Consider the following 27,852-nt stretch of genomic DNA (forward strand, 5'->3'; position numbering starts at 1 on the left):
ATAGGGTGAACTCAAATCGATCCAAGAGTTGAAACAAGAAGGAATAGAAATGAATTGGTATTCATATGTACAGATTCATCCATATATAATGAAGATAGAAAATCCAAAGGTTTTTACAATAAAATGACTGAATTAGACAAAATTTTAACAGGTACTGATGAAAAAGTAATTAAAAAACTATACAAATATTTATTGGAGGTTAAATTACAAGAACAAGTTAAAGAACTATGATAGCTTGGGGGAAAAAATTTAGGTATGGGATTGATTTAGAGAAATGGCAGAAACTGTGGTCTCAAACTATAAAATGACAATGTCTACTGCATATAGAGAAAATTTGTATAAGATGTTTTACAGTGGCATCTACCTCCAACGAGAATTGCAAGAATGTCCAAGAATAAATCAGAAAAGTGTTGGAAATGTCATCAGATACCGGGCTCATATTACCACATGTGGTGGACTTGCATTGAAGCTAAAAGATACTGGACTAAAATCCACATGTGGTTGGAGAAATGACACACAAACAAATAGACTTAAACCAGAGGTCTTTTATTAGGAATCATTTTACCCATCATATTGATCTAATATCCATACAGGATATTCTACTGCAGAATAGGAACGAGAAATAGATATACAAAGTACAAAAGAGATTATCTCAGGCTGCCCTTTATTTTTTTAAGTCTAGTTACAATATATGATGGTAGAGTAAAAATACAGTGAATTATTATATGTAACTATATATAATACAATGTATATAGTTTCCAGAAAAGTAGAATTATTTACCTCAATTTTTTACCTGAATTTTAATAAGTACAAAAGTATTGGAAAGCAAAGTTTCAGGTGGTAAAAATCATTCCCACTGATAGTAATTGCAAAATTATAAAATGATTGCAATAGGTTAGTTGCAACAAAATAAAAAAGAGATCCTTTCATCAAAAATGCTATGATAAAAGTAATAAACTTGCACTCAATTTAAACATAGTAACTTCATCAAAGTTGTTTTTGTAGAAGTATGCCATAAAACAGCCCTTTAAAAAGTGATAGAATACTGTTCATTATTTGTCTTGTGCTGATATTTTACAGTTCTAACTACTAACAATATGCATCTCAACCAGTAATATGGCTTCTATTTATGTAACAAAATAATTTTTATCTCCCAGTTAGTTCTTGAATCTCATCAGTCAGATGTTTTTCCCAGAAATGTTTGAATCTACTATTCTTTCAGCAGCTTCATGCAAAATCAAAGAGACATGCCTGTCTGAAAAGCGGTGATAGTGGAAGGATAATTTTAAAGCCCTTGCTGCTTTTCTTTATATTTTGGCTTTCTCCTCCCCATTTTATTACCAGTAAAGGACATAAGGCTAAAGAGATAAGGGCTTGTGAAAATTACCAGTTAATGGGAAAACACAATTGGAATAGTCAATAGGAATATACTACAAAGAAAAAGAGCATTCCTCTCCCAATATGAATATTGCTTCCAGTATCTATTCTGAGTTTCTGCAGGAATTTAAGGCAAGTTACATGGAGGTTCTCCTTTAATTTGTCTCCACAGCAACAAAAGAGTAATGCAGTTGGTTGAGCTCGATTTCAACTGGGTCATTCATCCTAATACAGCAGTTTAACCAATACACTGTGCTAGTTTTTGTTCTAGTTCTACAGTTTTACCTCAGCATCTCCCATACTACAACCCACCATCCCCAATTTTATCTATGGATTGCCAACGTCTTATTTCATTTTTGTGCTGGGTTCAGTTTCAATCTTTAAAGGGTAAATTGAAGATGAGATATGAATAGTTTGTTGATTCCTGTGTTAAAGATATTCCCATTATTACATTGCTTAATAGGCTTTTCATCTGGTTTAATCAGCAAAAAACTGTTTGAACCCTAAGTGTGTAAACTCTATTATGTACAATTCATTAAATTGTAATTTTTACTGATTTTTCACAAATGCAGCATTTAGTGAAATTAAAAGGGTTTATAATAGAAATGAAGCATAAACTGTCTTTTCCAACCTGTTACCTTTCAACACATTTGAATGATTCAAACTAAGAAAACAAAAGTTTATGCTTTTGTGATGAAAGGAAGCATGGCTTATTCTTCCTTGTATATGGAGAGGCCTGGCCAAATTCCATTATTGGAATTATTTTAATGACTCTGTAAACCAAATGAGAGTCTTTAATCAGAATAACAATTGTTGTGTATTTTGCAATTCAAGAAGTATCATTGCAATATGAACGATTTATGTTTTAAGGGTTTTTCATATTTAAAATGTAAAATTGAGTTTGCCCTGGGACAACATATATAATAAAAGTGAAGTATTACTATAGTACCAGACTATCTAATATTTGGCTTGCGTGTTCATTTGAAAGTGTTAGAAGTATCATACATATCATTACAAAATGAGTGACGGTGGACCATTGGTCATTCATGAAATGCTACAGTAACGGATTTTATAAAAAGGTTACTTCAAGACTACAATAAAAATAATTAATGTGAGACCCTGAATAAATAGCATAGTTAATGCTTAGGCCTTCCAAATAGAAACTCTGTTGATTTAGGATTTTCTTCTGTATGGCCATCACCAGATCCAAACTAATATGTCAAATCTTCTGACAGCACAATTGAATCCAGTAGAGACTTTCTATGTACATTATTGCATGTACACATACAGTTAAAAGAAAAAGTATGTGAACCCCTTGGGATTATGTGGAGTTTTGCATGAATTGGTCATGAAATGTGCTCTGAACTGCATCTAAGTCACAATAATAGAAAAAACACAGTCTGCTGAACATAATACTACACAAACATTAGATGTTGCCATGGTTTAATTGAATATAACATGTAAACATTCACAGTGTAGGGAGGAAAAAGTATGTGAACCCTTGGACTTAATAACTGGTTGACCCTCCTTTGGCACCTCAACCAAACGTTTCCTGTAGTTGCAGATCAGACCTGCACAACGATCTGGAGTAATTTGGACCACTCCTCTTCACAAAACTGTTTCAGTATAGCAATATTCCTTGAGATGTCTGGTGTGAATCGCTCTCTTAGGTCATGCCACAGCATTTCATCGGGTTAGGTCAGGACTCTGACTGGGCCACTCCAGAGGCGCATTCTGTGCTGTTGAAGCCATTTTGTGTTGACCTTACTTGTATGCTTTGGGTATGCTTCCTGTTGCATCACCCATCCCCTGCGGAGCTTCAGTTGGCGGACAGATGGTTGTACATTTTTCCTACAAAATGTCTTGATAAACCCTGGAATTCATTGTCCCATCAATGACAACAATCCATCCAGGCCCTGACGCAGCAAAGCAGCCCCAAACCATGATGCTCCCTCTGCCATGTTTTACAGTGGGGATGAGGTTTTGATGTTGGTGTGCTGGGCCTTTGGTTCTCCACACATAGTATTGTGTGTTTTTCCCAAACAACTCAATTTGGTTTCATCTGTCCACAGTATATTTTGCCAGTAGTGCTGTGGACCATCCAGGTGCTCTTTTGCAAACTTCAAACGTGCAATATTTTTTTTTTTTTTGGACAGCAATGGCTTTCTCCGGGGTGTCCTCCCATGTACTCCATTCTTGTTTAATGTTTTCCTTATTGTAGATGTGTCAACAAAAATGTAGCATGTGCCAGAGATTTCTGTAAGTCTTTAGGTGACACTCTAGGATTCTTCTTACCTCATGAAGCATTCTGCGCTGTGCTCTTGCAGTCATTTTTACAGGACAACCACACCTAGGGAGAGTAGCAACAGTGCTAAACTTTCTCCATTTGTAGACAGTCCTGTCTTACTGTGGTCACATGAACATCAGGCTTTTGGAGATACTTTTGTAACCCTTTCCAGCTTCATGCAAGTCAACAATTCGTGATCGGGGGTCTTCTGAGAGCTCTTTTCTGCGAGGCATGGTTCACATCAGACAGTGCCTCTTGTAACCAGTAAACCCAAAACAGGTGTGTGTTTTTAAAGGGCAGGACAGCTATCAGCAACACATCCAATATTATCACACTGATTGGAGTCAAGGTTGCTCACTCCTGGCTCCAATTAGCTCTTGGAGAAGTCATTAAGTTAGGGGTTCATGTACTTTTTCCTCCCTGCACTTTGAATGTGTACATGTTATGTTCAATTAAACCATGGCAACATCTAATGTTTGTGTAGTATTATTTTCAGCAGACTGTGTTTTTCTATTGTTGTGACTTATATGAAGTTCAGAGCACATTTTATGACCAATTCATGCAAAACCCCATGTAATCCCAAGGGGTTCACATACTTTTTCTTACAACTGTATTTCTATCTAGATTGTTTTTATTCTTTCATTCTCTCATCCTTGATTTGTTCCACCATCCTCCCTCACCTTCTCATTGCTCTTCATAGCCTTTTTCATTTTCTTTCCATCCATCTGATCATTTACATCATTGCCTTGGTATTTTGCCGCACACGAGTTTCCTCCTAAATCAGTGGTTCCCAAACTTGACAACTCTAGACTTGTGGACTTTAAGAGCTGGCTGGAGAATTCTGGGAGTTGGAAGTCCACAAGTCTTAAAGTTGCCAAGTTTGGGAACCACTGCCCTAAATTACCACTCTGGTCTGTAGTTTCGGGGGGGGGGGGGGAACAGAGCCTACAAAATGTCTTTTGGGGATGCACTGTCAATTTAATATGCTAATCATCTGTCCTCTAACATAGAAAACTCTTTTAAAAACCAGTTTGCAAAACTTTGAGAAAAATATGCTATCCACACACAGTATTTGTGAGTATAAAGAGAAAGGAAATATAATGCAGAGACAGTAAAGGGAGTATGGGAGTCAAAGATTGAAAAGGGGGGGTTAAATTAAAACAGGAGTTGTCCAGATTGAAGAATTCTGGAGTTTTAAATTTAAAAAGCAGAAAGTGGTTATTCTGTTTCATTTGCTGTTTGTACCATAGATTGTATTATGTTCCAGATTAATCGCATGCAGCTGCACTTTATATACTTATTACATTTATACACTTGGTCTCAATAAACAAAAATCTTGTGTATTTATTTTCCAATTAAATCTTGTTAAAAATCTGAAAAAGTCTATTATATGCTTTTTGTTTTGCAGCAGGACTTTGTGATATCAATGAAAGTACTACAGTACAAGAGGATCGTTGCAAGTCACCCACTTCAGGTAATTAATTAAATTTGCAATAGTTTAAATAATACTTCAAAATGCTATATGATTGGGGTAAGTGTTCTTTGATTTTGGGTTCCAGATGGTACTTCATAATGAACTTCACAATGATTTTTCATATATACAGTTCAAGCAAGGATGTGGTGCTCTTAACATCTTTGTCAGGTGAAAAGTTTGTCCTTGATTTAATTTATGAATTATCCTTATACCATATCCATTTTTATGTACTTATAATTTATGTATACTATTGGCAACAAAAATAATTACAGTATGTAGGGGAGGTGTTTTAATTACTTGACATATGAGTTCAAGTAAAGTTAGATCCCAGAAATTTCATGCAGTGTTTTCTAACCATAGGCAAATACGAAATTTCTTCTATCATTCTATCATTGAGAAGCATACTTTCTTTAATCAGAAACAAAAGTTTGCAATTGAGTGTGATAATTTACTTTGTCATCAGCTTCAATTTATATGTGATGATATATTTTTAATATAGAAGACATCCAAGATTTTTATATATAAATTCTGGAAATAAGATGTAACAATCAAAGTGGGATCTAGAATAAAAACAAAAAAGTTGTGATGGTATCAAAATATTCATAATTAAATAAATGATTATTTGTCATATTTCTTAATGTATGAGTGTAATGATACCTTTATCAATTTAAATTTTATTGGGTGGTAGCAATCACTTATTTCATTCTATTCCATCATTTTTCCTGTAGCCTGAATTATTACAGTGACAGCAATCTGAGATGCAGGGAGGGAAAGGGATACCAAAAGTACTATAAAAAGTATCCACTGCTGCTGGGAAGGACTTTAGAAATTAGTAGAATTTTTGGGGGGAAAAATATCATACTGCCATAGATGGTGTAATTTGGAATAAATGCAGGATCCCCATGACTTTTTAAAACATATTTAATTTTGAGAAGAGTCCCTTACTTATTTGAGCTTAATTGCAATGTTACCTGATACTGGAGAATAGAGTTAGCTATCATTTGAAAGAAAGAAACAAAGCATACTCCAAAATTCAATGTAGATTCTTAGAAAGAAGTAGCTCAAAATAGTATTTCCATCAGGTCTTGTTATTTTTAGAAGTAATTTTACAGGTAAGTAAAATATTATTTCTTAGACGTTTTGATATATAGAAAGGCAGCTGTCCTTTAAATTTTGTTTAAATACTCCTGAAGAAATAGAAAGACAAGTATCCTTGTATTTTCATATATATTTTTTGCATGAATCTCTCATTTAGATAGGATCGCAATTTCTAATGGTAAGTCATCCTAGAGAATGTAATGGAGTTTTTTCTTCCTTGTCACTAACATAAAATCCTATTCTAAACCTTTGAATATGCACTAATTCAATTTTATTAGCCATTCTGTTACTCTTCATGGGTTCTATAAATTACATATATGAGATTTGCCCTGTGCAGATGTTCTGAGATGTTCTGTAAATGAGCTTTTTTAAAAGCAAGAAACTCATATAAATTAATCACTGTGCCCAGATTTTTTTTAAATTCCTCTTCTACAGGTAATAGAAAAATCATTCTGCTTTGAAATGAAGAGTGGCATTTTATAATTTACTATGCAATAAAACTTCACTGATGTATTTTCAATCTTAATTTATTTTCTTTTTGATTTAGATTGACTACATATATAATTTACCATTGGAATTTAAAATATACATTAGATTGTCTGTCATTATGCACTATGAACTTTTTGTTGAACATAGTCCTGTCAATTTTATTTTTCTTTAGAGTATTAAGTAAATATGTATCCTCTGCACTTGTTTAATAGATGGGCTTTGATTACCTTTCAGTAGGAAATGAATACTTTAGCCAAAATAATGAAACATAATTACGTGTGACTGATTGAAAATATAATGACATGGTGACATAGGAAATACAAAGTTGTCTGTGAAAATGAGGTCCTTTTACAAATTCTGTGGGCATCAAAGGAATGAAGGAGGTATAATTGGAGAGATGAACGTTATATAGAGATTCTTACCAGTACAAAAAATTTAAATAGGAAAATTATCCATACTCCGTGATCATATATATTTAGACTATCATTGCATTTGATGCAGACTAGGACATTGTGTCCTTTCTTTATTTTTACAATCTGTTCCAATTCCTTGCCTGTATGTATTTTGTTTTGAACCTCTTTTCTTTATATTCCTTTCATTCTTGTCTTCACTCATGTAGGTTCTGGTTCCCCCAACAATTCTGGTGATGAACAAAAAAATGAATAATTTTATAGAAAAGGGTATAGTATTTTTATTTCTAAGAGTACAGTATTATCATTGATTTCACTAGCTTATCTTTTAGTAAATTGACATTTTCTATCAAAATATTATTTGCAGTGAAAACCAAAAGCAGAAAGTTTTCCAAGATGATAGCCAGTGATATAGGTAGGAACTAGAAAAAAATATCCTTTGCTCCTTCCTGGCACTTTATTCTATGCAGCGCTTAATTCAGTTGTAAAACAAAGCAAGCTGCAGTGCATTACTATTAAATTAATACTCTCCTAACCATTTATTTGCTTAATTTCTAAAATACTTTGCTTTGTCATTTAATCAAGGAGATGGGCTCTTAATTTTTTTCTAATTTTATGCTCACATTCCTCTACCAAAAAATGGCTTCTGGTTTAAAATATTGAAGAAGTTCAATCGTGTAAGCATTACTGCATAATCATTTGTAACTAGGTCCTCTTGAATAGATCTAATTACCTTGAAATGAATCATTATAGATCCCTTTTCTATTTTAAGAATAAAAGTATGACACATTTTTATCTCTGGATTACTACTAACCAACTAATATAATTGACAATAAATTGAAAATTGTAACATTTGCAGTACATGTGAATGATGATTGAACCCTTCTGTTGTAGGATGTAACTATGGTGAATGATGAATTAACAAACAGGGGAGATAGGCATACTATTTTGCTTGGATATGGTTATTTTGCTTTTTAACTTTATTTTAAAATATAAAGATATTGGTTTTCCTCTTTAAATTAAGCTTTAATTCTTTCTCCATTTATCTGAGAGTATGTACTTTGATTGAGTGGTGCTCGGTTGACATTAATATTACATTATTGTTCTATACAGGATTTTCTTATTTCTTATATTTCAGTTTCTGTCATTTTACTTTTATTATTTTAGTAATTATAAAAAAACCATATAGATATATATATATATATATATATATATATATATATATAGATATATATATATTTATATATATATATATATATATATATTGCACAGAGCTTGGCTCATTCAAAACTTGACTTTTTATAGCACACCTGATAAATTAATAAGTTATCTCTTTTCTTTTAGACAATGTTCAAATAATTTATATATATTTGGTTGCATGTTTGATACAGTTATTAATAACTTCCAGTTTTTGATGAGAGTGTTGAAATCAGTTACTTTCTTACCTTATAGTTTTTCTGAAATTAGAATTCAGTAGAAGTTCATGGTGATGGGTATTATAGCAGAAATACATTTTTAAAATCATATTAACAGCATTGAATGATAAGCACTCTTAACAAACAAATGTATATTTCATTTTGAAAAATCCTATATTATAATAATAACCAAATCTGCTAGATACATTTATGTTGTACTAGCAGTGTAATATAGATTTTAAAAATGTATTATATGTTATTTTAGGAGCATCAATATTAGGTTCTTCTGGATTGATCCTGCGCCATTCAGATAATGCTACAAACTGAGAAAGATGGATGGATCAAATAGGAAATGCAGTAAATTCAGTAGTTCCTATGTAATCTAATACTTATGAAGCAATAAAAGTACTTAGATTTAACGTGTTCATTTCCATTAGTCTGGTGTCATCTACAATTAAAATAAAACTACTCAAAATAAAGACACTTATGATTACTTGCAGCAATTGCTTTGACTAAGTAGCAGAAAAAAGTAAAAAATACTCATTCTATTACTCATTCTATTAAATAATATATAAATGGAGAAGTTGTTCTGGTCACCTAATTATTCCAGATTAATAGTTGCAAAACTAATGTTTCTGGAGGGGGAAAGAAAGAAGAAACTTTCCCCTCCCCCCACAAAAGGGATTTACATTTTTCCTGAAGAATTGGTGGAATTAAACTGGACTGAGGAATTGGGGGGGGGGATTTTATTTTTTAGAATTATGAAAAAAAATGACAAATTTTCTAGATATTGTAAACTTTTGTATCCAATGATACCTAATACCAATGCAACTACAAGTCTTTTCTGTACTGAATTATTCCAGTTGCTATGCTTACGACACATAGTCATAGATGGGTTCCAGCAGCCGCTACCGCTGGTTCGCTTAAAGATATGCCCTGCACACACTTGATGCACACTGTGCTCACATGCACAGTACAACAAAAAATTATCTGCACATGCGCAGAAGCACAAAACAAGATGGCAGCACCTATGGCCCCACGGGTTCGAGGGCATGGCAGGCCTGGGTGACTGACAGTTCCAGCAATCCAGGCCACCAAGCTACTACTGGTTCGGTCGAACCAGGCCAAACCAGTAGGAACCCACTTCTGTACATGGTCCTCTTAAAATAAGAGTTAGAATTAGTGTTCTTGGGAAGTGGGGAGTGATATTTTCATTTTCATAAGAGAAGAGAAAAGAATTCATTTTTCTTTGCCTGATGTCTATATGGTTCACGCTTTATCTGTTTTCCTGCTTACCTGAGTAGGACTCAGAGCACTAAGATAGCAGTGAAAAACAAGAAAATGGTTGCTTGATTCATGTAAGTCAAGGAAAGTTAGAAGGTGCACTTCGTTCCACTACGTTTGCTCTTCAGATTCAAAATATATCATAGCAAATGTAATAGTTTGGAAAGAAAGCATCAAATTTTTGTTGAAAGATAAAGTGTTTATCTTTCAGTGTATTAATCTTATTTTAGTTCCATTAGTACTTTGTAAATTATAATTGGGTTTTTACTAACCAGTTATTTAATGGAGAAATCATACATGGATATATGTTCAACTATATTAATTTATCAGAAATCAAGATTTATATAAGCATGTTTTATGTTTCATAGCATCACTTTATATTATTAAATGGTGGGGTTTTTTTACTTTTTTTCCCAGGGTCAAAATTAAACAAGATTTCTTTCAAGATTAAAAATCTTTAGAAATGCTTAAATTCATATTCACAGGTCTATCAAAAAGTGCTTCCTACAGCTACCAGCCTCATGAAGTTTTGTTTTTAGAGAAAAATAACTTTCATTTCCAGAGAATGATTGGCAGTTTCAAACGCCATAAGGAAGTTTATTAAGATTTACAAATAAATAAATAAATAAATAAATACTATTTTCTCAAGTCCCATTCAAAACAGATGTAGATACAGTAGAATTCTCCAACCATCCTGTTAACAACAAGACGGTAAGAAAGCAAATCTAAGCAAGAGTCATCTCTAGTTCAGTTTCTACCCTTATTGCAATAATCAACTTCAGCAAATAAAGTTTTTATCTGCAAATGTCTGTCAAAAATGATAAAGTAGGCAACGTATTTTTTTTTCCTGTATAAAACGAGGAAAGCATTGGATCAAATCTATCATAAATTCTATAAGTGGGACAAGATGGAGAGATCAGTTTGACAAATGATGTTATGGTGCCAAAATTAGTCCAAACAATGTATGGTTGTATTTAATACTAGTTGAGTAGAGTTGAGAATAAAAGTAGCAAATGGTGTACTTAATAGTCTTGCATATAAAATTTTAAATCAATAGATTTTAATAAAACTTTCTATTGTTAATAAAATCGTTATATACACAACAGTGTGAAATCTCAGCGGCCAGTTCTTTAGTTGGTATGGCATTCTTACACATCAAATTCTCCCAAGAACCTGGGATATTGTAATGTAGCAACGTAATATATAGTATGTATTCCAAGTAGTGTTATCTTTGTAATCGAATGACAGAAATTTTGCCAGTACAGATTTTCTCAGTGCGATCAAAATTTCCATCTGTCAATTAAAAATTTTTTAATTGACATATGAAAATCTAATGCAGTAGAACCTCTGGACACGAATGCTTCTCACCACGACCAAATCGGATTCCAACCAAAACATTCACAATATTTTTGAATCTGGTCACGAACGCATACTTGGGTGGTGATCAAACAAGGCCATGACCAATTTTCCTTTCCACGCCATAGAGAAAGTCCTGATCTGCTGAACAAACTTATCTGCCATTCCACATGTTAAAAGTTACCCTTTAATCCCATTCATGCTGGCTTCTACCTTGTTATGTAAGATTAACTTTCTCCCCAGCCAGGCGGCCTCTCTTTTCCTCTCCTACCTCCCCAGGAGACCCATGTGACACTGCAGAAGTCTTGATTGCAGCTTTTTTGTGATTGTTGTTTTGCACGGATAGCGAGGGTTGGGAACAGAGCCAAGCAAGCTCTGCAGTTGGGAATTTTGGCAGCTTGGAAGTCAGGATCTTCACCCCCTCTCAGTCCTCCGGGGGCTGGCACTCGGCTTTGGAGTATGGAAGGAGGGCATGTGTTGGGCCGCTTCTTCTCACCATGGTTTCCTTGCAGAGAGGAAGGCAGGAGGAGCACTGCGCAAGCCAGCCAGCCCAGCCCAAGCTCTCCTGTCCAGGTTGTGGAAACCCTGGCCCCTAAGACGACAGAGAGGATGGCAGGAGGATCTATCAGTGTTATTAAAGGATTTTACATTTTACTATTTTACTATTCTATGGTATAATTAATTGTTTTTGTGCTTTAAAATCTTTTAAAAAACAATATTTGTATTTGTATTTATTATACTTGTATGCCGCCCTATTCCTGGGGGGACTCAGGGCGGCGAACAAACACATGGGGAAGGGGGCAATACAAAAACAAACGAGACAAACAGGATACTTACAATATTTATATATTGTTCGTAGGGCTCTAGGGCGGATTGATCGTATTTACATACAGTCCAATGGGGAATTTAGGTTCGGGTCACAACCAAATCAGGTTGCCACCAAAGTTATGGAATGAATTATGGTCATGACCACAGGTTCTATTTAGAGGTGGGTTGCTTCCGGTAGTAGCTGCAGTGGGAGGCTTCACCCACCCACCTGGATGCTTCTGTGCATGTGCAGAAGCGTCAATCATGAGTGCGCACGAGCGAACCGGTAGTAAAAAAAATTGGAAATGCACCACTGGTTCTACTGTATATGATATATAATTATTATTTCAGTATTTAGGATTTAGATGGATGATTTATATGTTATTCCATTGGTGACTATTTAATTTTTTTCTGCTTTGTGGGTTATATAGAATTTGCCCTGATAAGCACTTTTAATATATATTGATTATAATTCAATACCAACATACTTTTAATATATTGGGCCTAATATATGTCCTTCTGTATGGATGGCAGTTTTAAAAAGGGAGTGACACTTGAATAAAATTAATCAGATTATTATATCATGGGGTATGTTTTAAGTGTATAGCCACTATTTCCAAGTTTGGATCAATCTAATCAGATAATAGTCAACACTCTTTGGTTTTGTTTATTAGAGATTATTTGGTCATGTGTAAACTTTTTACTGGTTATTGTGCAGTATACTTGAATATTTTACTAATGGTTGAAGTAAAGGTACAATTTTTTTAATAGGAAAAAGATGGAGAACTGCTGTATACTAATTATAATTTCCAATCTTCAGATTTCTAATGCCTACAGAAATTTAGCCTTTTTAAACTGCGTGTGTGGATTCAAGTTTGTATGAACCTGTGTTGCTGTCTTTGTCTGTCTTCAGGATGGTGAAAAGCTTTCCATTGTGGATTTTGAAAACTCCCGTAAAAATAAAAAGAGATAATTGTATTAAGTTCTGTCAAAATTGTATTTAATAAGGATTAAGCTGCCTAGATTCTTAATTTAATACAGAGAGCGTGTTAAACTCTACAACTACTTTCAACTATAATTTAAGCTAACAACATATAAAGCAATATACGCAATATAATCCAAACTGTGATTTTACATAACATAAAACAATAATTTTACTCCACTTACCTATAAGCCAAATTAATTACTCTAAAATAAAAAGCAGTAGCAAATAACAGCCTTAGAAAGCTCCATCCCCCAGGCCTTTTATTAGCATAATTTGTATTTCCTGAAGAAGAAGGGAAATTGGTAGAACTTCCTGGAAACAGTTCAGTAATTCCAAGGATCCTTGATGAAAAGGATATGTTTATAGTAGTTACAGTTCTAATTATTTTACAAGGCTTTTTTATTTAGATTATTTTACACCTTTTCTGACTCTAGATTTTAACCATTATAGTGTATTTCTTTAATATGTTATTTTCCTGCAAAGCATGGCCTTGCCTTATTTATTGATGTAAAACATGTTTATTTATTTATTTATTTTTTAAAAAGCTGTATCACAAGATGCCTTAAGAAACAGTTTTATTCTTAGCAACTGCAAGCTTTAAGGGATAAATCTTGTATTATATAACCAAATAATAGAATTCTCTTTATTCAGGTTATATCTGTCCTCAATAATAGGGACAGAATGTCCTTTTGAAAACCTCTTTTCCTTTTCCCTATACAAGCTAGGAGTAAGAATAGTGGGTCATTGAAAGGAGAATGCTCACTCATCCCAATGTCTGCTATGGCTGTCAAAAAGCATCATTTATAAATATGCTAGGAGTTTCTCCCATAGTATATCTCTAATTGCCCTATGTAGCCCTATATTTTACCCTTTGTGGTGTTTTAATTTTCCTATAAATTTGAAAATCTTTCTAACATTCAGGAGCTTATGAAGACTCAATCACCTGGCAATTTTCTGTGATCTTTGCCATTTAAAATTGCAATATTTGGGACAGAATATTGTCTTGTAAAAATATATTTAAATAACTTTGGCTCCATCTTGATTGTATTGATTAAAATATGTATTTGGGAGAGCAGAAATATAAATCAGAATATCTAATGTGCCACAATAGAGACATTTGAAAATCTAATAATTTAAATATTAGTATTTTTAACTTGCTTTAATTCCAGAAAAAGTAATTGTCATACTCTCATTGCACCTTTGTAATTAAACTTTTAATAAATATTTGTTTACATACACATACTTCCTTGCTTAGAACTAATATATGAATTCTGAATTTGAAACCTGACAATTTTAATTTTTTCATATTCTCTGAAAATACAATAATTCTAGTTTTATTACAAAACTATACATTATTTTTCAGCAAAGATGTCTAGAAAATTAAGCTTACCAACTGAACTGAAACCTGAGTTAGGTAAGTATTTGTTCAAAGCCTGTATTAATGGTGTTTATACTCTTTCAAAAGGCTATAAAATACACACTGTGTATTTTGAAATTTCACACATCTAAGTAGGGAAAATTTCCATTTATTTTTCATTGTTCAGTTCCAAGATTTGATGCAGTGCATGTTTACAATTTCTTTGCCCTCAACTTGGAACTACTTTTATGTTCCTCTTTAAAAGCCACGAAAATTTCACTCACAGAAATATAATTTTCTTCATAGTTTATTTTTTAATATCCATAACCTACAATATTACTTTCAATAGAAAACAAGAATATAAAGAAATTGTACATAATTTTCAGTTTGATATAATAATACTAATAAGTAATTAGATGGAAAATGCAAATACAAATTCGCTTTAGCCATAAATTTGGTGGAGAGTATCAGCTTTTTCGGGTGATGTTATCCCCATGTTCCATACTGAGACATTAAAATAATGGAGATATATAATTCATGGTTAAATATACCCTGGCCCCACTGAAATTTATGTTAACATTTCTTTATTATGACATTTTATTATCTAGGATATATCAGTAATAGAGTGGACTGAACTCACTTTAAAATCTGTTTGAATAACTTTATTCAAGCATGTTATGGACAACTCAACTAATCTCTTGAAATGTTGTTATTTTGCCCTTACTTTGTAAGTTCTTCTTAGAAAGTATTTTATCATGTAAAGCAAATAAAAATACATACCAACTTAGTGAAAAGAGGCTGAATTCATATTTTCAGTTTTATATAAAACACTCAATTTTTGTTTATGGTAAGATTTTGTATGGATACTTTGGTAATTCTTCATCTCTTTATCAATTATTTTATTTTATTTAAAAAGCAATAACAGTTTATAAAACGCTATTCTAAAAACATGCTGACTGTATTGTAACAAAATATGCAAAACATTTTGATCTTAAGGACCAAGAATTCTTATAGTTCCAAAGATATAAGATCTGGGCAGTGAGTATAAACAGAAGTCTGTTTATGGTAACAGATTTTTTTTCTATTGGAAAAAGTGGAATTGGGATTGGGAGCAATCCATTCTTATTCTGTCAATCTCTTTAGAAAGCCTCAAAACCTTTTCTGGAAATTTTAGAAAGTTTCATAAAAAGATTTGTGGGATATACTGCAGTTTGTAGGTAAGAAAGAAATTTATAGAAGAGCCATATTGTACAAGGAACGGGTAGTATCTGTTTATGAGGCATTGGATTATTTTTACTTGGGTCAATCTATATCCAAAAAGTTTAACATGCTCTTCTGTTTTTCCATTCATTTTCACTATATTTTTAAAAAGTGAAATAAATAGTACTTTTCAGAGTGTAGAGTGATGAGTTTATCCAAAAAGAGCCTTAATTTTTCACTGAATATTTTGGTTTATTTTGAAACACACTAGAATTGCCCAATCAAATATTCCTTATACAGTTGAGAATATATTTATAGCTGTATCCAATTGTCTGCTCTCTATATTAAAATTACTGTTTTTAAAAATATTAAATTTACAACTTAGGTTAAGGCAGTAATAAATAGTATAATTAAATATTCACATCTGGAATATATTATTTCCCTATGCAAAGCTTACTCAATTGGCATATTGTGACCCCACAATATGTGTTGATATTGCATCTATTATATTGTATACATTGCATATATATAATATAGCTTACTAGGGTAAACACCTTTTATCCAGTATGTTCTCTAAAATTATCACAGTCTGCTTCCTACAGATTAAATTATAAATTTACAAGACAGGCTCTAAATCTTCAAAATGATATTGAAAAGATAGTGAACAAATAACTTGCTGCTTCCCTTCCAATAACTTCAAACAGATTTTTCACGTGAATTCTTTTTAATTATGCTTCGGTACATCTACTATATTTTATCACTATCTTAATAGCCTTTACTATTCTGTAAACATATCTTTTCCAATCTTATCATCTTTAAAACCATATTCAGTAGGTTACGTGGTTGATTGTTGATACATGTTTCAGTGTCTGGGTTTTTATTTTCTTCTGGATAAACTATGCTTGTTTTGTTTTTTCTGTGCTGTTTCCAATAATTAAACATTCATATAATTATTTCCTTTTTGTATCACTAATCAAAATTACTGAAATTAGATTAAAAATACCATCATAATGACTGTTCAACATAAAACTGGAATTCATAGTTTATATTTGTGTGTGTGTATGTGTCAGAGACACAGATTTGAAAGAAGTTTTCCATTCCAGTGTGCTGCACCTAGTTTTCATCAAAATGAAATTGGCTGTATATATTTGAAGTAGTACATCATGTATAATGTAACATTTATTTTTGAGAAAACTATCGTGGTGGCTAGTCTTCTGTTCAAAATATTACTGTGTAGTATGACCTAAGTAAACCATACATGTCCAGGTTCACTACTGGATCTACAGTTCATAGGGAGCTATAGTCAGTTAACTGTCTAATGAGCATGTTTCTACATTTCCAAATATATAAATATATTTTTATCAATCCTATGTACTTCAGGTATACAATTTAAAAAATCTTAAGCATACTCCTAAAAAGGTAATGTCAGATATGAACCTAACATTACTAGGTTGAGATTTTAGAGGTGGATATACTGTATGTAATATGTTCTGTAAAGTATGAAATAGAAAACAACAATATTGTGTTGCAGTATGTTTAATTAATGCAAAATCTTTCAGATGTTAGAGACAATTCCTTCAGCCGATCCAGAAGTTCTAGTGTAACAAGCATTGATAAGGAATCCCGAGAAGCAATTTCAGCTCTCCACTTTTGTGAGACCTTCACTCGAAAAGCCGATACATCACCTTCACCTTGCTTGTGGGTTGGGACTACTTTAGGCACCGTTTTAGTCATTGCACTGAATTTACCGCCAGGAGGAGAACAAAGGCTGCTTCAACCAGTAATTGTTTCCCCCAGTGGTATGTATTTAACAAGAAACAATGAACAAGCAATGATTTTACTATTATTGATAACATACTGTATATTATTAACTCTTAGTTTATTCTGCAATAATCTGCAGAGAAGTGTCTGTATTTTTTTTTTAGAAAAATTTGAGAGGGGAAATATAAACTTTGGCTGATTGTTTTTGATCAGTATGCATTTAATTAGAAAAGGGAAATTTATCATAAATATCTCTTAATGTAATCTTTTTAATAAAGATTTCACCAGCTTGGTTTTGGAATGTACATATTTACTTTAAATTTGGACTTTAAATATTTTTTTAAAAATAAAATCTTAAAAGTAAAAGAAGTCAACAAACCATAAAAGCCTTTTAAATAAAAATATGAAATCAGTGTAAAATTTCACTGTAAAACACATTAAGAAGAAAAAATTAGGTAAGGAAAGACATTCTAATGATGCTGTGTGTAATCTCTTCTTCTTGAGAGATTGTTACTACTGACAAAGGTCACTGTCATTTCACACACAGGAGCAGCAATACTCCAGCATGACACCAATCCTTTGTTGGTCTATTAAGCCTCTGGCTACCTATTTCCCCCTAATCATATGCCCCTTTGGTTGCTGTGCAAAGCAGTAGCAGTGGCAGAGGCTAAAATAGAGACTCGGGGCCTTCAACTGTCTCAGCCGGCTGCTACTGCCCCAGCACAACCACTGCCACTAAGAAATGCCATTTCATGCCTGTTTAGATTGGGAGAATAATTGGGAACCTGTTTTTCAAACTTCTATCAAGGAAATCTACCGGCCTCCTAAGAGATTCTATATTTCAGATTTTAGAAAGCTTTAACTAACCTTTAAACATATATATGAGCAGTATAATTTCATTTTTTAATGTGTGCCAGTATGTTTACAGAAAAAAGTGACAACAAAGGTTACCTATCTTATCAAAGTTTCCTTTAACAAGAAGTGAAAACTGATTAGAAATTCATTTTTGTGTTTATGAATGTCCAGGTTTCTAATAGTTTTGCAGTTTAATAATTATTTAAAATACTTTTAATTCAGAAAGTTTCTGTTTCAAGTGTTATGTCTGACATGCATGTAGTCTATTATGAATAGAATAGATATCACAGTATTTTACAGATAAAGTATCTACTAAAACATAAAGAAAATACCCTTGAGCTATGCACAGCACTGAGAAATATCACTATTTTCTTCATCTTAGGAACTATTCTGAGACTTAAAGGAGCAGTCTTAAGAATGGCTTTTCTGGACACAACAGGATCAATAGTTCCACCTGCATATGAACCCTGGAGAGAACACAATGTTCCTGAAGACAAGGATGAAAAGGATAAATTGAAAAAACGTCGGCCTGTCTCAGTATCTCCATCCTCTTCTCAGGAAATGATTGAAAACCAATATGCAGTGATATGCTCCGAAAAGCAAGCAAAAGTTATATCACTGCCCTCACAGAACTGTACTTATAAGCAAAATATAACAGAGACTTCATTTGTCCTTCGCGGAGATATAGTGGCACTCAGTAACAGTATCTGTCTTGCTTGTTTCTGTGCCAATGGACATATAATGACTTTTAGGTAAGGTGTTAATGGCTAAAAGGAGAAAGTGTATCTGTTCTCTTGGAAATAAATTACAAAATAAAAATATGAAGGGACAAATTAATATGGTTACATAGATATCTAAATCTGTCCCTAGATGGGATCGATTCCCTACAATCTGTTTTACTTCAGGTTTTTTTTCTTATGTTGCCTTAGAAATAATTCTTTTTTATAATGCCCCGTGTGTTGTCTGTAGATAAGCAAGGGAGCAAATCATACTTTGGTTCCCTTTCTTGTGCATGCAGGCAGACAGATGCCTTAGTCCTTCATTTTACATTCTGGTTAATTTGATAATAAAACTATACTTTGCTCACTTGGGTCATATGGTTTGAATTTTTAAAATTACATAATATTTTTGAATTTTCTTTTTGCTGTTTTCATTTTGAGGAGTGGGTTTCTTGATTTAATCTGAACTATTTAAAATTAAAGTTAAAAACTGTGTCATGACGTAGAACTGTTATAACACTGATTTAAAATCTAAGCCCCCCCCCCTCCAATTGGGGTTTATAACTGTTTGCTTTGCACTTCCATATGGTACAGGTTATGACAAAGCCTCAGCAAAAAGTTAATTGGGACCCTAGGCCTAAAAGAATACCAGAAAGTCTCTGCTGTCCAGTGCTCACCCAAATAAGCATTCTGTGTGCGTGCCAACCAGATGTGTCCAGAAACTCACAAGCAAAACATCAGAATAATGCTTCTTTTTCATTTGTTCCCCACTAAGAGTGTTATTTATAATTCAGGAAATAATAGTTTTACTTAATAGTTTTATTTCTATATACCCTTTAAAAAGCATTTAAATTGATAATAAACTCATTGTAGAATAGGAAATACTATTAACTATGCATTACATTAAAAACTTTTAATTAGTTTGGGATATATTGTCTTTATCTTGAGATCTGAAAGAAAAACTAAAACATTTCTCTCCTCATTTCATATACCAAATAATTATTTTACCCATCTCTATAATGCTTCTGATCAAAAGCACCAAACTTTGTAGTTCTTTCTTATGGGGAAGATGTTCTGATATTATGACTTAAGCAATAATATTTTAAAACAACCTAGGGAAGAATGGCACAGTTAGGTTTAGGGTTATACTGTTGAATAACTGCTAAAAAATTATATCAGCGTATATTTTCAAACATTCTTTTTTTTTTGGTAATTTAATATATTTGTACATTTAGTAAGTTGCTAAACGTTTAATATCAGTCCTCCATAAACATTTTGATTTATTTGTTCTAGTCTTCAGAATTAGAATGGTGTCTAATTGATTCCTTCTGCTGACAACTTTCTTCAGATTGTGTAGCAGAAATTTTCTGGGTGGGAACTCTCAGGAGCAAGGGCTAGATTGCAATGTGTGTGTGTGTGTGTGTGTGTGTGTGTGTGTGTGTGTATTAGTATTGCTAATAGAAGTTAGAACAGCTTTGTATTTCCAAGCAAGAATAACATAATTTTCTGTGACATTAATGATAAAGTTGTTTGTGCTTTTCTATTGTATCATATTAGAAGCTTCTGTTAATATATTTTAATTGGGTGTTCCATCCTTGAAGAAATTAAAGGGAGTAGGTTATGAATTAGAAGCATCACATGGAAGTTTTCTGAAGTGATCAGAATCCCCCCCCCCAATCAAAAAAAAGCCTGGGATTTTAGTGTTTGGTTATTTAGATTATCAATACAATAATTGAGAATTCTGATATTTAATTTACTGAAGTTGCATCTGATAAGTGGAAAAGTCCAAAGAATTACAGTACATATTTATAGTCATATTCATTCTTGCAGATCATTACGCATATGCTCCCAAATTCTATTTAAACAATTGTACTGGAAATTTTCTTTACTATTTCCATATATCTGATGCAATTATCTAACATCAAAAGATTTAACATGGATAAACAGTTGAATTGTTTTATGCACACAGTCACATGGACCCCTTGTTAAACACGTTGAAACCTGTTTAGGCAGAATTTTGTATGGAGTTCTGCTATGGAGTCAACAATATATGACTTTTTAAAAGAAAATGAGACCATAAAATGTATTATGTATAAAGCTTTATTAAAGAAGACTAGAATAAGATACTGTGATTTATTTTAACAAATTTTAATTCTATTCTTTCAAGTTTGCCAAGTTTAAGGCCGCTATTGGACGTATATTACTTACCACTTACCAACATGAGGATAGCCAGAACATTTTGCTTCACCAACAATGGGCAGGCATTATATCTTGTCTCACCTACAGAAATCCAGAGAATTACTTATAGCCAAGAAACATGTGAAAACCTGCAGGTAATTTTTAAATGTATTGTTATTGAAAAGCATTTATTGAAGAATGTGTTATTTATTTACAAATTATAGCTGTGCAGTGTATGTTTTCACTTCCATCTCAGCATACATTTTTTTAGCATGCATATTTTATATGCATCTTAAAGTTTCAGTTTAATGTATTCAAATGAATGGATCCAAGTGTAACATTATACTGGGTATTTTTCCTTCAGAAGAAAGTAAATCAAATCCTGTTACCTACACCCTATAATAGTTGGGGATGAGCACAAGATGAAACCATTATTCTCAAATTATGGACTCTGATCAAATTGATGGGTTGCCAATTGGTGGCAGATTTGCCCATGCAAAGATGGTCTCTGAAAATTTGACCCAGCATGACCAGGTTCTTGCAAAACACCTGCTTTGTGCATGGAAACGTGATGTCCAAGGAACATTGGCACATCCACACATTCCTTCCCGAACCCTCAAGGGGGTTGAAAACTGCACTGCTCTTTTGTGAGGAATGGTTGGCTAGTACACCTCAGTGAGGTGGGAAAAGAAGGATCTTCATCTTTTTCCACTTCGCAAACTGTAGATATATAAAATGCACAATCTGGCAGACTTGGAGAAATGTACAACTTGGATATAGGCATTCTGGCATTGTGCTACAAAGCAAAGGCACATGCAGTTGCTGTGCAAGTCTACTAAATTGGAAACTGGGAAGCAGGAGGTGAGGAAGACATATATAAAGCCTTATAGCATGTTGTTTATTTATTTATTTAATGTATTTGCTGCCCATTTCATTTCTTACAACCATAATTGAGTCCCAAATTTCTGTTAAGCAAGACATTTGTTAAATTAGTTTTGCCCCATTTTAGAACCTTTCTTGTCACAGTTTAAATGAATCATCCATAGTTGTTAAATTAGTAACAAAGTTGCCAAATGAATCTGGCTTCCTGACTGACTTTGCTTGTCAGAAAGTCACAAAAGGTGATCACATGACCCTGAGACACTGCAACCATATCATAAATATGAACCCATTGCCAAGCATCTGAATTTCCTTCACATGACCATGGGGATACTACAATGGTTGTAAGTGAAAATTGCAATAGCATTTAGCATTATATACCTCTTCATAGTGCTTTACAGCCCCCCCCCCCCAAAGTGGTTTACAGAGCCAGCTTATTGCCCCAACAATTTCGGTTCTCATTTTACTGACCTCAGAAGGATAGAAAGTCAACCTTGAGCTGGTCAGGATCACCTGGCACTGAGTTAGCCAGCAACACTGCATTCTAACCACTGTGCCAACATGCCTCTAAGTCACTTTTTTCATGCCATTGTAACTTTGAACTGTCACTAAATGAACTGTTGTAAGTTGAGGACAAGCTGTACTAGGTGTCTAGGGCTGCATGCAACCCATGGGCCAAAGGTAAGATATGCCGGCTTTATAGTGTAGTATTTCTAGGATGAATGGGAAGGAGGGGTTTGCTCAAGAAAATCAGAGGTGGTGAGGAAGTCTGATCTGCAGAGTCCTCAAAGGACTTCCTTTTCCTTAGTTCCTCCTAGTTCATGATCATAGGAACAAATGGTGCATGAACAACTTTGCTAGTGTTCATCACGATCACTTTGATGGAAGCAATTCATATAAAATGCACAAGGGACAGAGAATTGGTATGATGGTTCCTTGCAGCTAGTGGATACTCTTCTTCCTTCTTGGGCACCAAAGGGCCTGCTACTTGCATTGGAAGGCTCACCCTAGATATTATTTAATATTTTTGTATTTCACAGCCTCCAACTTTGTGGAGTAATACAAAGATTTGGGCACAGAACTTGTGTCTCTCCAAGTGATGCCATTATAGTGATGTAGCTTTGTCTGCAAGTCATTGCCGTGACAATAATTACACAAAGGAAGACTTTGCCAGAATTCTGGGCTAGTGTGCTATCAGAACTTACTCCTATTTCTGCCTGAATAAACCAGACTGCTTTATCAGGAAAAACAGAACCAAGTTTTGTCAGTGATCTGAAATTTATACACAGACCATCAGGATTGCACAGAAGAAGAAGAAAACAGGCTCTTATAAAAAAAAAATTGGCTCACTAATCAGAACTGGATTATTGCAGAATCTGGTTCTACTCTTCCTTTACAGGCCAGCAACAGGATCAAATTTTAACATATTTAAAATACTGTAAATGTAGAAACATTTGAAGAGAGACCCTAAAATTGGGAGACATAGCCACAGGATATTAGCTTTCCTTTTGCTTTTAATAAAATCCAAGAAGAAATTTCTGATATGCTTTAAAATGATTTTTATTTAAAGGAAATGTTGGGTGAGCTCTTCACACCTGTAGAAACACCAGAAGCACCAAACAGAGGGTTCTTCAAAGGTCTCTTTGGAGGTGGTGCGCAATCACTTGACAGGGAAGAACTCTGTGAGTTGATTTCATCATTTTTCTTTAAAACAAATATATCATATGAGGGGAATAGAAAATTAAACACAATTTATCAGTCCAACATAAACTGAAAGTATGGAAAGAAATTGAAGTAATAGAAACTACTGAAATATACTGTTTATTTCCTCATACAAGCTGCTTCATTTATAAAAGGATGGGGTTGGTTCTGTTTAATATATAATTCATACAGTTGTATCAATACTTAAAGGTGTCCGTAATTTTAAAAAATGGGATAGAGTCTTTGTTAAAACACTTTTTTAGTTCTATCCAGACAGAAAACTGAAAAAAGGCATTTCTAGTTTCCATGGGATGCACTAAAGTCCAACTACACATGTGGGAGCAAGTATCCTGTAAACATTCCTCCTAGAATAGATACAAATAAATGGATTTATATCTTTTCTTATAGATTATTGTTCATTAATATATTTTCCATTTTCTGTGTTAAACAGAATACATAGTTTGTTGCATGTAAAAAATACCATTAAAAGAATTCAAATGCAAAGTTTAAATAGGTACTCAAAAAACAGAAATTAATATCTCTGCAAGTACTTACCTATTAGAAAGACATTGGATTTTTTTCTGAATATAAATGCAAAATATTTATTAATCTCCAACAAGTGAAAGCAGTTCAAGATACAAAAATGATGTATAACTATATAAAGATAATAATGATAATAGCTGGGAATTGTAACCAGGTCTACAGCTCGACCAAAATTAGGTTGGGGGACAGGAGGGGGGGTTAAAAGCACAATGAAAAGTATACTTTTCTGTTATATCACTTTTTTTTTTACTAAAAAGGAGGAGAAAAATTAAATATGTATATTGAAAAAGAATTATAAATACCAAAAACATAAAAGGGAGCTTGCTCAGAAGCTGAAATACACCAAGTAAATGAGATGAAGGGTGGGAAGTAGAGGAGAAGGGTAAGGGAAGAAGGCATGGATAGGAGAGAGGGCAAGTGGGGGGGGGGAGGAGAGAAATGAGTGGTAAGGGAAGGGAAGAGAAGGAGAGAGGAAGGGGAAGTTGAGAAGAGAAGGATGACAGAAGGAAGAAAGGAGTTAGGGAGGGAGAGGAGAGAGGGAGCAGAAAGTGACGGACAAAATACAAATATGGTGTATGGAGAGCAGAAGAGCCAATAATTGGTTTTTGGGAGTTGTTGGTAAGATGAATTGATGTAAACATTTCATAATACAATGTGTTGTTGGTTATGTAATAGTATACATGTGATTATACTGTATGTTATGAAAATGGAAAAATAAAGAACTTTAATAAAAAAAAGATACAGAAATATCAAAATCTTACCAATAGGAATTTACAAAGTTTAGAGAAGATTATACTAGAAATTGAGGCACTGAAACGTATTGATGTTATATTTAAGCAAAATATTACAAATTACTGTGTGTCAGAACTATGCTGACACACATTGCAATCCACTTTTGTCATGTATATTCAGTGACTTTTTAAAATCTTCCAATGCATATAATATTATTAAAATATAATAATACTGATCTCTCTTTTATTGGTAATAAAATAATGGCAAACCATCAGTAGTTTTATTGAATACTTTTCAGTTTCTGACTCATAAAGACAAAGACAAAGGTGGTTGAAATAATACCTTTCGTTGTTACAACTTCCCTCCTTTTCTTTCCTTCTCTTTTGTTTTATATTTAGAAACAATGCTGCAGCATAATGTAAAACAGTGTTTTTCAAATTTAGCAACTTTAAAATGTGTGGACTGTTGAAATCCATACATTTTAACTTCATGAAGTGAAGAACATGATATAAAACATAAAGGACTGTTGAGGAGCCAAACCAATCTACACAAGTAAAAGCCACATCAAGGGCTTTTACTAACACTCCAATCCCCATGCCTGGAACACATCTGGGTCTTAAGAACTTTCTGAAAAGCCAGCAAATTAAAGACAATCTAATTTGGGGGGCAAGGGTGCTCCAAAGGGCAAACTGAGTAACAGAAAAGGCTTACTTTGTAGTTTACTACTTCATTATGAATTGGATAAGGAACATACAATTCATAGGTGTATTAACTTCCTCTAAGTAACTTCAAATAACATTTTTAAAATAATGTATATAGTTAAATAGGGATAAGATATTGGCTATATATTGCTGTTAGAATTATTGAATAATTTTAAACACATAATTTTCATTTGGTTTTATCATAAAGTATATGGTTTCATGTCTCCTAATGTGTAATTTTGACTACAAGTAGTAAGTTCTCCTCTGAAAGGAATGCAAACATAATTTATTTTTTTTCTTGATATGGTCAGTTGGTGAATCCACAGCTGGAAAGGCATCAAGAAGCCTTGCCCAGCATATACCAGGTTCTGGTGGTATTGAAGGAGTCAAAGGAGCAGCATCAGGAATAGTTTGTGAGTTGGCACGAGCCAGAATAGCATTGGATGAAAGAGGGCAAAAATTGGGAGAGCTGGAAGAACGAACAACAGCCATGTTAACTAGTGCTGATTCTTTCTCAAAGCATGCACATGAGGTATGTCCTTCCCCGGTATCAGTTGCCTTTTTTACAAGAAGGCCAATTCTTTTGGTTTATTCTTTCCAGTTTGAATAGAGCACCATGAAAACTAGTTCATTGTGGATATTCTGGGGAAGGAATGTGAATATTCCCATTATGTCAGCAGTTATGATCAAATGGTCTTTCCTGGTCATCTTTATTGAAATTAATTGATTGATATAGGCAGAAACTAAGAAAATGAATTCATGCAATTTATATTTGGGAGGTTCATTTTTTTCTATACCGCTTTAACTATTTATTCAATTATTTATTCACTCATTAATAATGTCATTAATAATAGATATAATAGATACTTTGTAGTCTTTAGAATAAATGGTATTGTGTATTCTCTCAGATGCATTATTATATATTCTGTTCCTTTGTTTTGCTTTTAGATGATGTTGAAATGCAAGGATAAAAAATGGTACCAGTTCTGACAGCACATTCTCAAATACATCTCTATAACTTTACCTTGAAGAAAAATCTTTTCATTAACTTCTGCAGGACCAGCAAAGCTGGAAGTGTGTCAGCCAATGGGTACAGATGTTTCCTAGCACAAATTATGCACTGGTTTACCTCAGTCGTACAGCTTTAACTGAGGATCATTGTATTTAAAACTGACACCCACATCATGAGGGTGTGTTTGCGCATCTGCGCATGTATGTGTGTTATCTGTGGGCTGACTAGAAGCTTGAGAACAGAATTGATGGCAAAGAGAACACATGGACAAAAATAGAAAATTTGGAATCAAAAGAGCAGGGGCAATGCAGGATCTATCCTGTGTTAATATTTCATATGCCAAAAGTTTTGTGCTATTGTTGTTGCTGCCAGTGTTTCATCCTCCTCCAGGAGGTGCAATAAATCAGGGGTCCAAGAGCTAGAATAAAGTTCATTTTATGGGACTATTAACTGATCTACACCTTTCCTCCTTAAAAGCACATTCATAAAGCTGTCTGAAAATGACTTATTCTGCTACCATTTCTCTGCTCTGATAAACTGGAAATACAGAAGTTCCATCTTGAATCTACACATAGTTCAAATGCAGTCACATAATCTCTTCTTGGACCCCTGATCTAATAGTATTGTCTTTGCATCTTTATATTGTTGCTGCATTGGGACTTCATAATAAACCATGGCATGCTTTTGCTTCAGTTTTTGTTTAACTATAGCTTTGTTCATATTCAACAAGATTACTTTTAATGCCTGTGACTTACTGGTCTGAAATAAGCCATCTTCATAATCCAGTTTGAAGCTAGCTTGTTTCAATAAACTTTAGGAAAGATTGACCACATATGACCATATAGCGTTAAACTGCTGTTAATCAGATGTGAAAGCTTCCAATTTGTATGGCCATATCTGAGAAGCAGAAGAAAGAAACATATAAGGTTTGCTGTCGCTCATTTCTCTCATAAAAATCCATGTTTTTTGTGATGTCCACATGCAGCCAGCATCAAGTAAAAAAATAAGATGATAAGTTATTTTGCATCATAAAAACACAAGTGATTGACCTGCACATCATGATAAAAGTTTTCATTTGTGTTATGGCTGTCTAATGTGAAACGTAAAAATATCTCTTGCAATGATACATATTTGTCATTCATATATATATATATATATATATATATATATATATATATATATATATATATATATATATATATATATATATATATATATATATAAATAAATAA

At 33.3% G+C, this 27,852-nt stretch overlaps 1 protein-coding gene across 1 annotated transcript in view; it reads left to right on the forward strand.

Moving 5' to 3' along the window:
* STXBP5 (syntaxin binding protein 5) overlaps window positions 1–27,186 on the forward strand; it is a 153,672-nt gene extending 126,486 nt beyond the window's left edge. Inside the window, 11 exon segments of the mRNA XM_032215762.1 lie at window positions 5,073–5,138; window positions 7,345–7,379; window positions 7,381–7,405; window positions 7,503–7,550; window positions 14,346–14,396; window positions 17,099–17,338; window positions 18,538–18,907; window positions 21,042–21,207; window positions 23,502–23,613; window positions 25,920–26,140; window positions 26,557–27,186. Of these exon segments, the coding sequence (XP_032071653.1) occupies window positions 5,073–5,138; window positions 7,345–7,379; window positions 7,381–7,405; window positions 7,503–7,550; window positions 14,346–14,396; window positions 17,099–17,338; window positions 18,538–18,907; window positions 21,042–21,207; window positions 23,502–23,613; window positions 25,920–26,140; window positions 26,557–26,598 (1,376 nt within the window). The 3' untranslated portion in view covers window positions 26,599–27,186.
* Window positions 27,187–27,852: the final 666 nt, after the last annotated feature.

The sequence above is a fragment of the Thamnophis elegans genome, chromosome 4 (genome assembly GCF_009769535.1).
Source record: "Thamnophis elegans isolate rThaEle1 chromosome 4, rThaEle1.pri, whole genome shotgun sequence".
NCBI classification, from domain to species: domain Eukaryota; kingdom Metazoa; phylum Chordata; class Lepidosauria; order Squamata; family Colubridae; genus Thamnophis; species Thamnophis elegans.